This window comes from Genypterus blacodes, unplaced genomic scaffold, assembly GCF_046128005.1.
Source record: "Genypterus blacodes isolate CSIRO-AG114 ecotype Tasmania unplaced genomic scaffold, CSIRO-AGI_Gbla_v1 ptg000133l_1, whole genome shotgun sequence".
NCBI classification, from domain to species: Eukaryota; Metazoa; Chordata; class Actinopteri; order Ophidiiformes; family Ophidiidae; genus Genypterus; species Genypterus blacodes.
Window position 1 is genome coordinate 1,278,315 of NW_027466935.1, and position 14,018 is coordinate 1,292,332.

At 42.7% G+C, this 14,018-nt stretch overlaps 1 protein-coding gene across 3 annotated transcripts in view; it reads right to left on the reverse strand.

The window, feature by feature from the left end:
• znf618 (zinc finger protein 618) overlaps window positions 1-14,018 on the reverse strand; it is a 31,007-nt gene that overhangs the window by 13,942 nt on the left and 3,047 nt on the right. For all 3 annotated transcript variants that reach the window (XM_076163787.1, XM_076163785.1, XM_076163786.1), the window contains exons 2-5: window positions 5,766-6,622; window positions 4,331-4,408; window positions 4,046-4,090; window positions 672-761 (exon numbers count right to left, since the gene is read on the reverse strand). In XM_076163787.1, the coding sequence (XP_076019902.1) occupies window positions 672-761; window positions 4,046-4,090; window positions 4,331-4,408; window positions 5,766-6,597 (1,045 nt within the window). In that variant the 5' untranslated portion in view covers window positions 6,598-6,622. The remainder of the gene's footprint in view (window positions 1-671; window positions 762-4,045; window positions 4,091-4,330; window positions 4,409-5,765; window positions 6,623-14,018) is intronic.

A 14,018-nucleotide genomic window follows, 5' to 3' on the forward strand; every position in this document is an offset into this window, starting at 1 on the left:
CAAAATTTAAATTTGTCCCAAACTTGCAGAAAATGATCATAGTGCCATCTAGATGATGTGGTTGAAATTCTAGAGGTCTCGTTCTTTCCTTGTCCAAGATATGGGCCTTTTACAGAAATGACCCGATTGGTCCATGATTACTTTGAAGTGCCATATAGATGATGCCATTGCAGCCTGGAGGCTGTGTCTGAAATTTTAGCTCTCTCACTCCTTCCAAGTCCAAGATATGGGCTTTTCAGTTTTTCTCTAGTTCTACAAAACAATGACCGCGGAGTCAACTTTTTCAGAATTTTGTCAATATTCCCCAATTTGCCCCATGTTGGATTCATGTTAATGTGTAAGTAAAGACATTTAAAATTTGTGGGGGGGAAAATTGGTTAAAAAAAATTATAAAATAAAAAATTGTCTTATCAACCACAAACTTTGCGACCCCCCTGCAGTACCTCCGCAGACCCCCTGTTGAAGACCCCTGTTCTAGTGTATGTATCTAGTGATTAAGTAACATCATACAGTCCCAATTCATCCTTTTTGTTGTAAACCAAGGTCCCTTTTCCTGATCGGTAATGCTTTTGTAACTTAGGACTTAAATCTTTCTTTAATTTGACAATTTACAGAAATGAGACATTCTTTGTTGAATGTTGCACATCTGAAACAACATAGAGGCTGATTACCATCAACAGCATGCAGGTCACGGTGCTCCTGGAAACAGCTGTAGTATTTATACTTCTTGCCACAGATGTCACAGGAATAACGGAAGCTACCTAGAGACAAAGACGGAGAGACAGGCACTGTTTATATGTGACAAACACACAGGCAGACATATTATTGGCAATGACAACCAATGTTTTATGGGTGATTCAATCCAAAAATGCAACCTGGAGATCGAAACTGATAACCTGAAAAGTCTGCATGGTTTACAGAACACAGAGGCAGAAAGAGAAAAGGCTAATACTTCATGTAACATGAGCCACAACACAAAACAAAACTGATCCTGATTGTGCAGGAACATGATGTGCATCTACTCTAACAAGCACCAAAATATTGTGCATGTCTAATATTCCATCATTTTCCCCACATGCAGTTATGAAATGGTAATGTCAGACCGCCCAGGGTCTTCTAATGTTTTTATTCCATGTTGTAATAGAGTGAGGTGAGATGAGGCCAGGGCAGAGTACTGTAATAAATACAACATTTAAAAGATACATTTATAGTCAGATGAAGTTAAATGACACAAATTAATAACAAGAGATTGAAACTAAACTTATACTGGAGAACAAAGACCAAACAGGATGGATGAAAGAACATTAGCAATAATAATTTGGCTATTTCTATGATTAAGAGTAAAAACCTTCAATCTAATAAATACTTTGGCCACAATGTTTCATTTAAACATTTTGATAATACATGTTTCCTGCATGATTTCATTTTCCAAAACTGGAAAGAATTGGAATATTGATTCAAAAGCAGACCAATTCAGCAGATTGAGCATATTAGCATGGAATGACTCAGCTGTAAATTGGGATAACGTGAATTAAAGTTTTATCATGACCCAAATCATGAGTACATCCATTTTTGAAAGTGCATTAATGTTTCAAAGAAGTTTATTAGGGAAGTCTGAGGTTGGAGTCTGCAGCAGAGACAGCAGAGGGCTGCACATTTACGCAGCCTTGCGTGTTCTGTTCCCATTCTGCTCATGTTGCTGCGTTGGGGAGCTTCAGACTGCCAGGTGGCTGCTGGCAAGTGAGAGCACCTGTAGTGCTTTACTGGCACGCTGAAATCTCATCTGGAGGCAGACTGTTGCATAAATAGCACGTCACAGACCAGAGACACTGTCCTTTGTGTCAGAGTTTCACAGTTGCTCAGCCCAATGACAGAGAGAGCGAGAGAGAGAGAGAGAGAGAGAGAGAGAGAGAGAGAGATAGAGAGAGAGAGAGAGAGAGAGAGAGAGAGAGAGAGAGAGAGACCCCCCTAGCACTTATCTCACCCATCCCTGTGATCACACTTCTTTTTTCCGCAACAGCTTCTCATCAGGAGTTGACTTGAATATGTTGATTTGATCTCTTGTATTCTTGACTGAATTCTTTTCAGATTAGATCACAAATTAGATGACTCCACAGCAGCAAAGTTCACTCTGCATCAGTACCTGCGATACATTAATGTGGTTCCTAAGAACAACAATAGCAGCCAATCTGAAACCTGTCAACTGGTCCTCTTGCTTTATACAGACACAAAGAAAATCTCACATTCAGGAGAGAGGGGGAGGGGCCCGTGTGTATTTATACAGATTTATTGCAGTATGTGCTGACGAAACCTTCCTCTGAAGTGAGTCAAACATTTTCTGTTGCCTTTTGTTTGGGATGTGTAATCATTCCATCAAAAAGCCAAATGTTCCCACTTCACGGTATAAAAAAGTTCTTACAATTTATGCTCAACTAGCATGAAGGAAGTACAGTAATGATTAGGGTCGCGACCCCAACTATACTACATTTGCTCCAAGTTAACACTCTGCGCATATTCAATCATTTCCCCACCAATTAAGATGATTAAACCTGCTTTACACAAATTGCTGGCTTCCTGCCATTTGTCATTGTAATTAAAGCTCACATGACATCAGAGCACTGAGCACAGATGAGGACACATTGAATGTATTTCAATAACAAAGTAAAAACATGCATAGAGGGTTCTGGAAGTATAGATAATATCTCAGTCCTGCAAGGTCACAAATAAATGGGATCTGCTTTGCATTCAATTTTGCATTTATGCAATTTGCTCACGATTGCTTTTCATGATTAGCACATTTGAAAAGGAAAATGAAGTTGAGATCTGAACACGTGAACACACGGCAGGGAGCTTCACAGCAAACTACAGGGCAAACGCGTCGAAAAGAACGGGACACAGTGCAGGAGAACGTCCTCTGTCACCTGGAACAGACAACCAACACTGTGTGTGTAAAATTACAATTAACCCGTTCTACCACCTTGAGGTGAAGCACGCTAAGCCGCAGTATGGGAGCAAAAAAACGAGTGACTGTCACGTTACAGCACAATTGACGTCAAATTAGTGACAGATTCCAGACAGAGACTTAATTATTTTGTCTAATGAGGCAGCCATCTCACAGTAATGACACAATGTTATATAAATGAAGATAGAATCAATCTCCCGATTCTGTTTTTTCACACAATTTATTTATTCCTATTGTGATTCCCTGTCATATTTCCTTTTCCTTTTTCATTTTACCCATTATTAAAGCCTTCTTATTTTTAAACTGAACACCCAATAGCTCATTTGCCAGCCTTCTAATCCTTGCTGTGCTGAGCCTACAGTTTACGATGCACAGACCTGCTGTACCTGTGCCACAACAGCAGCATTTCATCGTGCACTAACCTATCTAGATTAGTCTTGTGAATCTGTTAAATCCTCAGCAAGACAACAGTAATTTCAGTTTTTCAATTCTGAGCGTTGTTAAAAAAAAAAAAAACAACAAAAACATGGATGTCATCCTTAAAATAGAACTTCTCCTCCATACTGAAAGTAGGTGTAGGAAGTTTCATAACTCCCTCTTATGTCCTGCACTGAGGCAGGAGTATTTTTAGTCCTGGACAAACATTCGGCATGAATCCTTGGAGTGAGTCTAAGATGCTTGACAAATAGCGGCTGTGGCGCCGGTACACAATGCCAATAAGAGAGCAGCGACACCGTACCCACCTCCATTTCCAGGTTTACCTTCGGGAACATTCAGGAACTTGTACCAATGCTTGAATCACGGTCTAATATATAACTGTGTGCCAACGTCATAATTTAATTCATTTCTTTTCTATTCAGCTTTAAACTATATTCATTTCTAGATGTGTGCATGCTAACTTGACCCTTGTTTCCAGTTTAGAGACGAGGTGGATTTGTTTTCCATCCGAATGCGCAATAACCTAAAATGTGCAGCAACATGAAATATCTGTTCAATGAGCCGGTTAGGAGATAAACTGCTTGTGTTGGCACGCTAATAAACCTGAATGTGTTGTGGTGCACGAGTGTGCAGGTGTGTACTCACTGTTGGGTGCCTGGGGTAAAGTATCTCCAATCATGGTCTCTGATTCTGCAAAAGAAAACAGTTGGGGATATCTGTGAATACTGGGAAAAAGACTTCCAACATGCACTCAAAAAAGGCTATATTCCATTTATAAGAATAGTTAAAATCATTTAAAATAAATCAAATACAACTCCTGGCCACAGCGCTTGCATGAACCATCAAAGAATGTGGATCTAGTGTCAAGAATGAGCCTCTTAAATCAAGTGTTTGCTGGCTGGAGCAGATACATAGGAAGTAGTGCCTTACCTCTGTGCGCCCTGACGTGTGTCTGAAAGCAGTTATAGTACTTATACTTTTTCCCGCACACACCACACACATAGGAACCTGCAAGAGACACCAAAACGCCGCCGTCAACTCTGAACGACTGCATCGTCAGTTTCCCCTGAGTGAGTAAGTGAGTGTTTCCCAAAATAATTAATAAACGGTAAGTTCATTTATAGTCGCTTATGTTTTTCCAGATTTAAAGCCACATTCCGACTGTTTTACAAAAATCTCATTATTTTCAGGACGACTATTTCAGGACCATTTCTTCACACGCCACAATATAATCTTCTGAGTCTCCACTTAGAGCCACAGCGCCTTGGAACGCCTTGCTTTCTCTTCTTACAGCACTGCTACATTCTCACAGCTACACCACATCATGGGCGGCATTGTGCAAGCTGCGAATCCGATGGGTTACTATTACTATGGAATATAACAATGATTTAAAATATGCCGTAGGAAAACACTTTGAGGCAATGGTCTGACATATTCGTACGTGTCTAAACTTCACGTAGAGTCATATTTGGAGGCTTTTTGTTGTGTTCCGTGGATGATGTCACCCTACAGATGTGGTAAGAGAACGCCATCTTCAGAATATAGTTTTAAAAAAATTGCAATTACCTGAAGAAAACCATGACGTTTTGTGAAATCTCTGGCTTGTGTGGCGTTAAATCCCTCCTGCACCCTAACATCCCCCCTCATTCTCTACTGACAGCTGTTATCAGGCTTTGTCCATTCAAAGGTCGGGATTACTACATTTCACAAAAGTGACACAAACAACAAGGATCACTTCAAATAAATCTGCCACGATGCGATGCCAGATCCATTTCCAGACTATTAGCTCTCAAAGCGCTGCGTTGCACTGAAAAAACCAAGCTGTGTCCCAATTTCAGGACTCCATAGTAATGTTTTGAGCACTGACTGTACTTGACCATTTTGTACTAACGGGAAACGACAAAGATGTGCCGAATAAATCAAACTGTCGCTTAAATGTTGAAAACAGAAGGAGCTAAATGTGTCACAGAACACCAGCTTCTATCAACAACAACTACTGATTTTAGTATGCAGAGTTTGGCGTGAGCACAGCGTGTATATGCCTCTAACCCAGTTGGAATTAGAATATAGTATGGAAGTGGGACACAGCTGTGGTAAGTAATGTTTAAAACCGGAAAAGTCTAACCTAAATATGAAATCTGAGAAGCAGATGAATGTTACAGACCTCACAGAGTTTTCTTTTCATGTTTATATAAAAAACAAATATGCTATAGAACAATAAGTTGTAAGCGCAGAGCCGATGAAAGGGACGCCTCTGGGTGGTCTTAAAGAGGCTGAAACGTTGGGCGCCTCCCAAAAGTAAGGTCGGGTCATGACTGCTGCCAGGAAATGGGTGTATAAGTACGTATGCAGTATTGTCACAAACCTATGCACGTGTCTGTGTTCTTCGTAGGAGGAGGAGTACCAAGGGCAAACATACCCTGGGTCTGAGATCCACGGGATCCACCAAGACTTCCTCTTCCATTACTTCCTCCGATGACGACGCAGATCTCAGCGGGGTTGGGGTCGCCAACTTTCCCGTTACTCGTCCCGGGCGTGCCGGGCTCTTTCTTTACCGTGACGGCTAGCGGGGCTGAGGGAGACACGCTCGTGGCTGCAGTCGACGTGACTACGGTGGAGGAAGGACCTTCTGCGGCCACGCTTCCCACATCAGCCTTCTCCGGCCCACGATTGGGTGCCTCCTGTGCGCCCAGGGGTCTGCGACTTCCTCTTCCATCACTTCCTCCGATGACGACGCAGATCTCAGCAGGTTTGGGGTCCCTGACTTTCCCATTACTCGTCCCCTGGGTCCCGGGCTCTTTCTTTACCGTGACGGCAAGGGGAGCTGAGGGAGACAAGCTCGTGCCTGCAGTCGACGTGACTACGGTGAAGGAGGGACCTTCTGCGGCCACGCTTCCCACATCAGCCTTCTCCGGCCCACGATTGGGTGCCTCCTGTGCGCCCAGGGGTCTGCGACTTCCTCTTCCATCACTTCCTCCGATCACGACGCAGATCTCAGCAGGTTTGGGGTCGACGACTTTCCCATTACTCGTCCCCGGGGTCCCGGGCTCTTTCTTTACCGTGACGGCAAGGGGAGCTGACGGAGACACGCTCGTGGCTGTGGTCGTCACGGCTACGGTGGAGGAGGCACCGTCTGCAGCTACACTTCCCATATCAGCCTTCTCCTTCACAGGATTGGGTGCCTCTTGTGCGCTCATGACTGCCTCCTCTGACCCCCTGATTCTGTAAGGACAGGGGGACAAAACAGATTTTACTTTCCTGTAACATACAGCCTTGATAATTGTTATATAATAATTATAATACTCTATAGACACAAGGTAGGGCCTTGTGTCTATAGACACAAGGTAGGGCCTTGTGTCTATAGACACAAGACCCTATAGGCCTCATTGGCCTCACCTCATTGGCTTAACTCCCAACTGGCTCGTCGCATGAATATCAGAGTGGCTTTACTGTTTATAAGTGAAGTTGATGACATAAATTCTGCAGCTCTGTGGCAACTATGCGCTCCAATTTCTAGAATATCCAAATGACCCAAGTTGCCACTTCAGCACGAGACTATAAAAGGACCTTGTCAAACGAAACATGCTCAAAATGCAACTGAGCAAAACAGAGTTATGCCAGGGCGACTGATTTTATGGGAAGGGGAATTAGCCATCTAATAATAGCTCACCAATACAAACACATCATGGCTTTTCATGTTTTCCCAAAACAACACCTTTCCTTGACAATGACACCAGCTCCTGTAAACAACTACTTATTTGCTCAAAAGATCTTTCACATGAAGGCCTGATCAACACACACACATTTCCTGGCTCATAAAGCATGTGCAGTGATTTGATTTTTTTTTTTTATCTGCATTGTTTACATCAGCTTGTGGTCCATTTTATTGGTGCATTGCCACCTTTAAAAAAAAAGGTGCACTACCACCACAAACTGTCAATATGCATTAATACACGCTGCAGTCAGCAGAAATGCGGCTCCCACCCGGCCTGTGCATGATGGGGCACGTGCTGCTACAACATGAGACGGAAACAATAGGGAACCCGTCATTAAAAATGTTACTGTGGAGCAGCGCCAGTGGTCAGAACTCCACCTGCTACCTTCAATGTTTAATGTTGAATCTTCTTAACATGCACAGAATTTTGGTGCGAGGTAAGTTGACCTTTTACCATGGAAAAAAAAAAGGTGTCAATAAATTCAGTTTAGCAAATGTACGAGCAGTGATGCAATTACTCCAGTGTTGAAACCAGGCATCAATCTGGCTGCTAAAGTTGGGGAAACAGTTAGCATATTTAAATCATTTAGAACTTCAGTGATAGCGGCGCTGTTATAACACACACACACACACACACACATTACATCAGCTTTTTACCAAGAGTTTCAGTAATGTAAGGCAGATGTAAGGCGTAAGGTTTCATCTATATTCCGAGCACATTCCATGATCCCTTCAAACTGTTTTAATTATGGAGGATTTGTAAGCGAATGAATAAATAAATAAATAAATAAATAAATACATGTATGAATCGATCAATAAATGGTGAGATGAATTGCATGTGTTAATTATTTATTAAAGCGGAAATTAGGAGTACAAATTCATCACGGCAAATAATTGATTGACTTTCATTGATATGCACACAAAGAATTTAAAAAAAAGGTGTGTGCCGTGAAAGCAATCGGCAAATTTCCAGGCAAATGAATGCGGCCCCGCCCCTATTTCCATACATTACATTACATTACGAGCATTTGGCAGACGCTTTTATCCAAAGCGACTTACATTACATTACCACCCTTCGCAGAGGGGGGAGCAATTGAGGGTTCGGTGCCTTGCTCAGGGGCACCTGGGCAGGGGCTCGAACCGGCAACCCTTGCGCCGTCATTTATGTATTCATAGTAAAATAAGTTGGGTCACAGCCACGAGGAAAATCCTGCTGAAAAATAGCTCCCCCCCCCCCCGAGGATAGAGTTTATGTCAATGTACCAGTTTGATGAAATAAATGTGCGTTGCAGTTTGCGGAACCGTAAAAAAACGGTACCAAAACTAAAACACTACATGGACACGAGTGCAGGGGGCTGTTTGCAGTTTCCGCTAAGTCATAAAATGAGGAAGGACAGCTTGTACGACACATACTGAAAATACAACTAGCGGGGTTCACACTTTGCAGTTTCACCATTTGTTGTTGCTAATACTACGAGGTTCTCGGGCACATAAGCAGCCGTTCTTCAGCTCATTTTTACTAGATTGTATTAAAATATTGCGATGTGACCTCTCTGCTAGAGGACCTCGCTGACGACACACACAACGGCCAGCTGGGGACGACACACCTGTTGATACGCTCCTTTGAAATCAGGTTATTTTGATGAAACAGTGAAATAAAACTATGCTTCCACATTTACATGCAGTTCAAAACAAAGAGGAGAATTGAAAACATCCCAATATTTTGCAGCTTGATATCCTTTTCAGGTTTTTAATGGTTTTCGCTTAAATGTGAGCGTTTAGATTTGACTCCTTTTCTATTTCTAATCATTTCCCAGCTCCAAATTCATTCTAAATGTTTTACTTTTTCGTGTTCTGGCTGCATTTTCAAATTCATGGCAGGCTCCACACGGGTCTCATGATTCCAAGGAGAGGGCTAATTGAAGCGACACAAAGAGTGTTGCATTGTGGGTACCATGTATCCAATACTGGACATGTTGTGAGCCTGGAGCCTTCTGAAAAATGTGGTGGTCCTGCGTCGTTTTTGACACGGCCGGAGAAAATACATCTATTTGTCAAGAAGAGGGAAACGTCTCCCGACTGCTTTACTGGAGGAACGGGAGCAGACAGCTGAGGAATGTTTCCATCTCACCCGTGAGGCCTCTTCAGCTTCACCCACTGCAGGCACGAGCTGGAGATGTTCAAACTTTTATGGGTGAAATGTGCATTTCTGCAAAACATATTAAAATTTGAGTGTCGTTAGGTTTAATACGTTCAGGGTAGCCTAAAGGAAGGCATGGGAGGCATTTGGTGGAAATACTTTACACCAGCGAGAAAATTCACCCCACGACGGCCCGATATTAAATGTTCATATTTTGTTCATGTTTTTAGATTTAATGATGATCTGATTTGAATGAAATTGCCATTTTATCTCTGTGGAATGTGTCTGTGAGATAGCAGATGACCTTTTTTTTTTCCCCTGTAAACTGTGCTGCTAACAGGTGTCAGATTTGTACTTTTGGGTTGAGGATGGAAAATACAAGCGGAAAAAACAAATTGCTACTTTTGGTGAAACTTCGTAAAAGCCAACGATCTTGACCTTTAGTGTGCACACTACAATGGGTACGGCAGAGTGCTGCCGGTGCTGGTTACATTTGTGATGTCCTTTTAACCTGCAATAACATCTGAAGGAGCAATTCATCCTCCTACTCCTAAAATTACAAGAGAACGAGAAAATGTCTCCTTACAATGATGGAGCTGCTAACAGGAACACTGTGAATTGGAATAATCTAGTTTCCTATTCTACGGTGCATTTTTTTGAGATTTTACAAATTATTCAACTCTGATTGGCAGCCCGACCCATGCAAAGGCAGATCCAGTCTTATTCTGATATACATTTCACAAACATATGCCACCCTTTTTAAGAATTCACACGTCGCTCTTGTGTCCCTGGACTCTTCGGTCAATATTTGTGACTGCGGCGCTATTTGCAAAAGTGTGAAATCAGAGAGAAACCCCCCGCAGTTGTGATATTTGTGCTGCTATAAAACGCTGGATTCATCTGTCACACTGAGAATGAGGTGTATATTTTAGCGCTGCTGAGAGACGATATAAAACAGATTTGAGACCTCATTTGGATGCAAGAACTTGCATAAAAATCTTTTGGGTCAGCAGAATCAGCGGTCCATTCATCATCTATGCAGCAGTGCCAGATTTTACATCCCAGTGACATCATAAATTATACAGTCCATTTTCCATGTTCTAGCTTGAGGACTGATCGCGTCTCGCTACGCAGGAGCAGTGTGAATTCTCGAAATGGTATGCATATGCTTTTAAGTGCCTTGCTCAAGAATCCTCACAAAAGGTTGCTGCTTTTTTTTCCTCACATATTCTACTTGTGATGGGAGTGACACCCAGAGATGCTCTTAATGCCTATTTCAGATCGTTATTTCACTATTTAACGCTAAGTGTCTCTCAAGGATCAGTATTTCGGAGCACAGATAGAGTGAAAGCTTTACACTGGTTCTGTTTCTCCCTAAATGCCGTCTCTGGGCATCGCCTCCTGCTGGGCTTTTGTAAGTCGGAGGCAGTCGATGTTCGGTGGTATATACGGTGCACGAGGCTACGCAGGTGTTACATTTCTCCGCGCCGTGCTCTCGTAGCTGATGCTGCCGGATGTGCTGGGCTGGCAAGATTGTGACGGATACGCAATCAGACATGTCCTCTGACCCAGAATGTTCAATATTTTGAAGGAAAACGTTTCATTAGACACGCAGGCCTTTATCCTTCCACCTATAGATCACATTTACTTCAACCTACTAAAACAAAGCTGGCTACATTTTGTACCTCATCTACGACTTACCTAAAGCCCTAACCAGTGTAAGCCAGCCCTAACTGCACATGACACAGAACATAACAATTTCTCCTCAATTTTTGGAATAAACACAGCTCGGCGAAGGCAAGTGCCAGTCATTTAATGTCATTAAATGAAGAGAGGACGAACGTGGCGACTCCCGAAATGTATGGCTGCAAAACGCCACGCTGGGGGAGAAGCGTCGCTCGCTCGCCTCCTGTGGGATTAAAATAGCCGGGAAGTAACCACGGGCCCCAAGCTTTTTGATTGAACAGGTTTTAGGCCTTTATCGCTTATTACTTGAAGAACATTTTGAAGACGGCTCTGCAGAGAAGGAGGACTTTTGAAACAGTCCCTCTGCGGGGGTAAGGACGCTCACGCTGACCACCAATAGGTTCCTGTTGTTAAACCCTTTTACAATGCGCCCGCAGAAATGACCCAGAGTATTGAAATTCTATTCTTAAAGTCTGAAGCAGCCCTCCAGTGTCTTATGGATTGCATTTGTAATTCTTTGTTACATACAGCCACCGTATCCTCTTATTACCTTCTAAATTCCAAACACGTCTCTCTCCCCTGAATGCCTCTCTGATCAAACCACATGATTATTATAAAATCTCTTTCATATTCAAATAAACCTCCCACCTGGTTGACAACATCGCAGTCGCAACCAATTTGTCTGGTCCTAAAAAAAACGATGTGATTTTGGATTGTCGCAGTCTTTCCCGACCCAAGACGTCTTGCGGCAAAGTTCTGAATGAGCCTCAGAATGTACGAGCAAAAATCTCGCAATTCAACAGCTGAACCGCATCTTTAACCAAAACGGACGGATGACAAGCCAGTGACGCCAATAAGCCTGCATTTTGATGTTTTTTTTTAACTCCACTTGTCATAGTGCTAAAATTCACGACACAGATACCCATCTCACACAGAGTGACATGCAATTAACTTGGAAGATTGCTATTATTGCACAGTTGGCAGGAAGCATTAGGACAGCGACGCGACCCCAAAGCATCTCCAGTCCCGACGCTGTCTGTCGTCGTCGAGTGAGGCGCCGTCTTTCTGCTTTAAGTCGCTCTGTCGGCGCTCCGCAGAGAGAATTGAGACGGTAAAGTGTGCGTGTTGTGCATGTCCGCCATTTTAATAATTGTGTTGATATTAAAACACGCGCAGAACTCCTTTGAACAGCCCCTGCCCTTTCCTGAAGGTAAAGTCGGCACCATGTTCCCCGTTAAGATGATTAATCGTGTTGAGATTATCAAAGACGCGCAGACAAACAGATATAGATTCAATTTCTGTTGTTTTTCCTCTGCGAGTTTTGAGAATTTCAGGCCTACTGACTGACAACTATCAACAACTGCCGCATCATAACGAATAGACTCAAGAGTGAAGCAACAATAAACTCCCCTTCAATTTACCTTTAATCCAATAAAACTATGGCAAGACACGTAGCCTATCAGCTGCCACCCATGGAACATTTTCAACACACTTCCCTGAGTACATAAAATGCCTGTTGTGGCCCGTTTACCTCTACTCAAAGTCAAAATGCTAAATTTGCCATCTGGCCCTCTGTTCCTTCATTATCTCTGACGCTTTTGATTAACTGTAACCTGCAGTAGCAAATTAAAACATAAAACAGATTTCCTTACACATGAAGCACACACACACACACACACACACACACACACACACACACACACATCAACTAAATCAAAAGCTACATGCAGGCGCTCAAGTCATTAATTTCTCAAAGGTCATTTGCGCCACACGATCACTATAACCTACATTCAAGTAGGTGGGGGGAGATGGCACTGCGTAGGCTTCTGATGGCCTTTTAGACTCGCTTTGCAAACAAGCAATACTGAAATAAACCCTTCTCTGTCAGCTGGTTTATGAAATATCCACGCTTGGATATTAACTGCAACATCACTGCACTAAACTTATTCAGAGCTGCGGAAAGAAGGAGGTTAGGCACACAAGGAAAACATGGCGAGTCATACCTCTGTTCAGAATTCAGCACTTAGTCGAGGTACTTAAAATAATTGGCCTATATTTGGCCAGTGCTGCATCTGCCTCGGCGCAATAATGAAAGAAATCAATCGGCGTGCAGTTAAACCTAAATTCTTCCTGTGTTTCCGACTTACAATTCCTCTTTGCCAAACCGATTTGCATTGTCGTTGAATTCTATTACTAAATGGAAACTGTAAACATTAAATCAAAATCTGTGTAAGGGGCCAGGAAATGTAGCCACTCTGGAGAGATTAGCAATAGAAATCAGCTACAAGAGGGGGGGACCGGGGGGGCTTCACTGCCTGACTGCTCTCACCGCATGTTTGTCATTTCCTGAGCCGAGTCAGTGACATGAAGCAAAGGTTGACCAAAACCTGATTCACACTAAACGCTTTGCTTTCTCTGTTTCCATAATCAAAGGCACATTTTGTCCAATGTAATAAATGTCTTCCAAGATGGTCTATGACCAATGATTTCAAAAAGCAATAAAGCAGGGAAACAGATAAAGCCCCCCCAGTGCCCCCCCCCCTCATACACACGCACAGGATGCTCTGGAAAAAGAAACTGAGTCGTCTAGTGAAATTCCATCAGCATACACTCCAAAACCCCATAAAAACCGTTTCAATCTATATGTTAATGCCACGAATTAAAATTTAATAACAACAGATATTGAAAAGCAGACTTGAATTATACAAAAATAAATCCTGAAAGATCAGGCCCCTAAAATTAGAAATTCAGGGCAGCATCCGGTCTGCTGCTAAACCCTTGTAGGCTGGCAGATTACATTTTTGATGAAAATCAAAATTACACTGCAGACTGAGGCAGGCGCAGCAAACCTGGCACTATTGTGATTTATGGATTCATTAAACCCGCGGGAGTTTCACCCCTCCCCTTTTCACTCAAAGAAATGAGATTTGCTTTGCTGAAAATTTGTATTTTCAGAAAAGCAATGCGGGCTCGGCTCTACCTTCAGAAAATGGTCAAGGAAAAAAGCAGCCTCTGTGTACATAACCACTGCACGTAAACAGCCCTAATTTTCATTGCAGCAGCAATTGAACATCCTT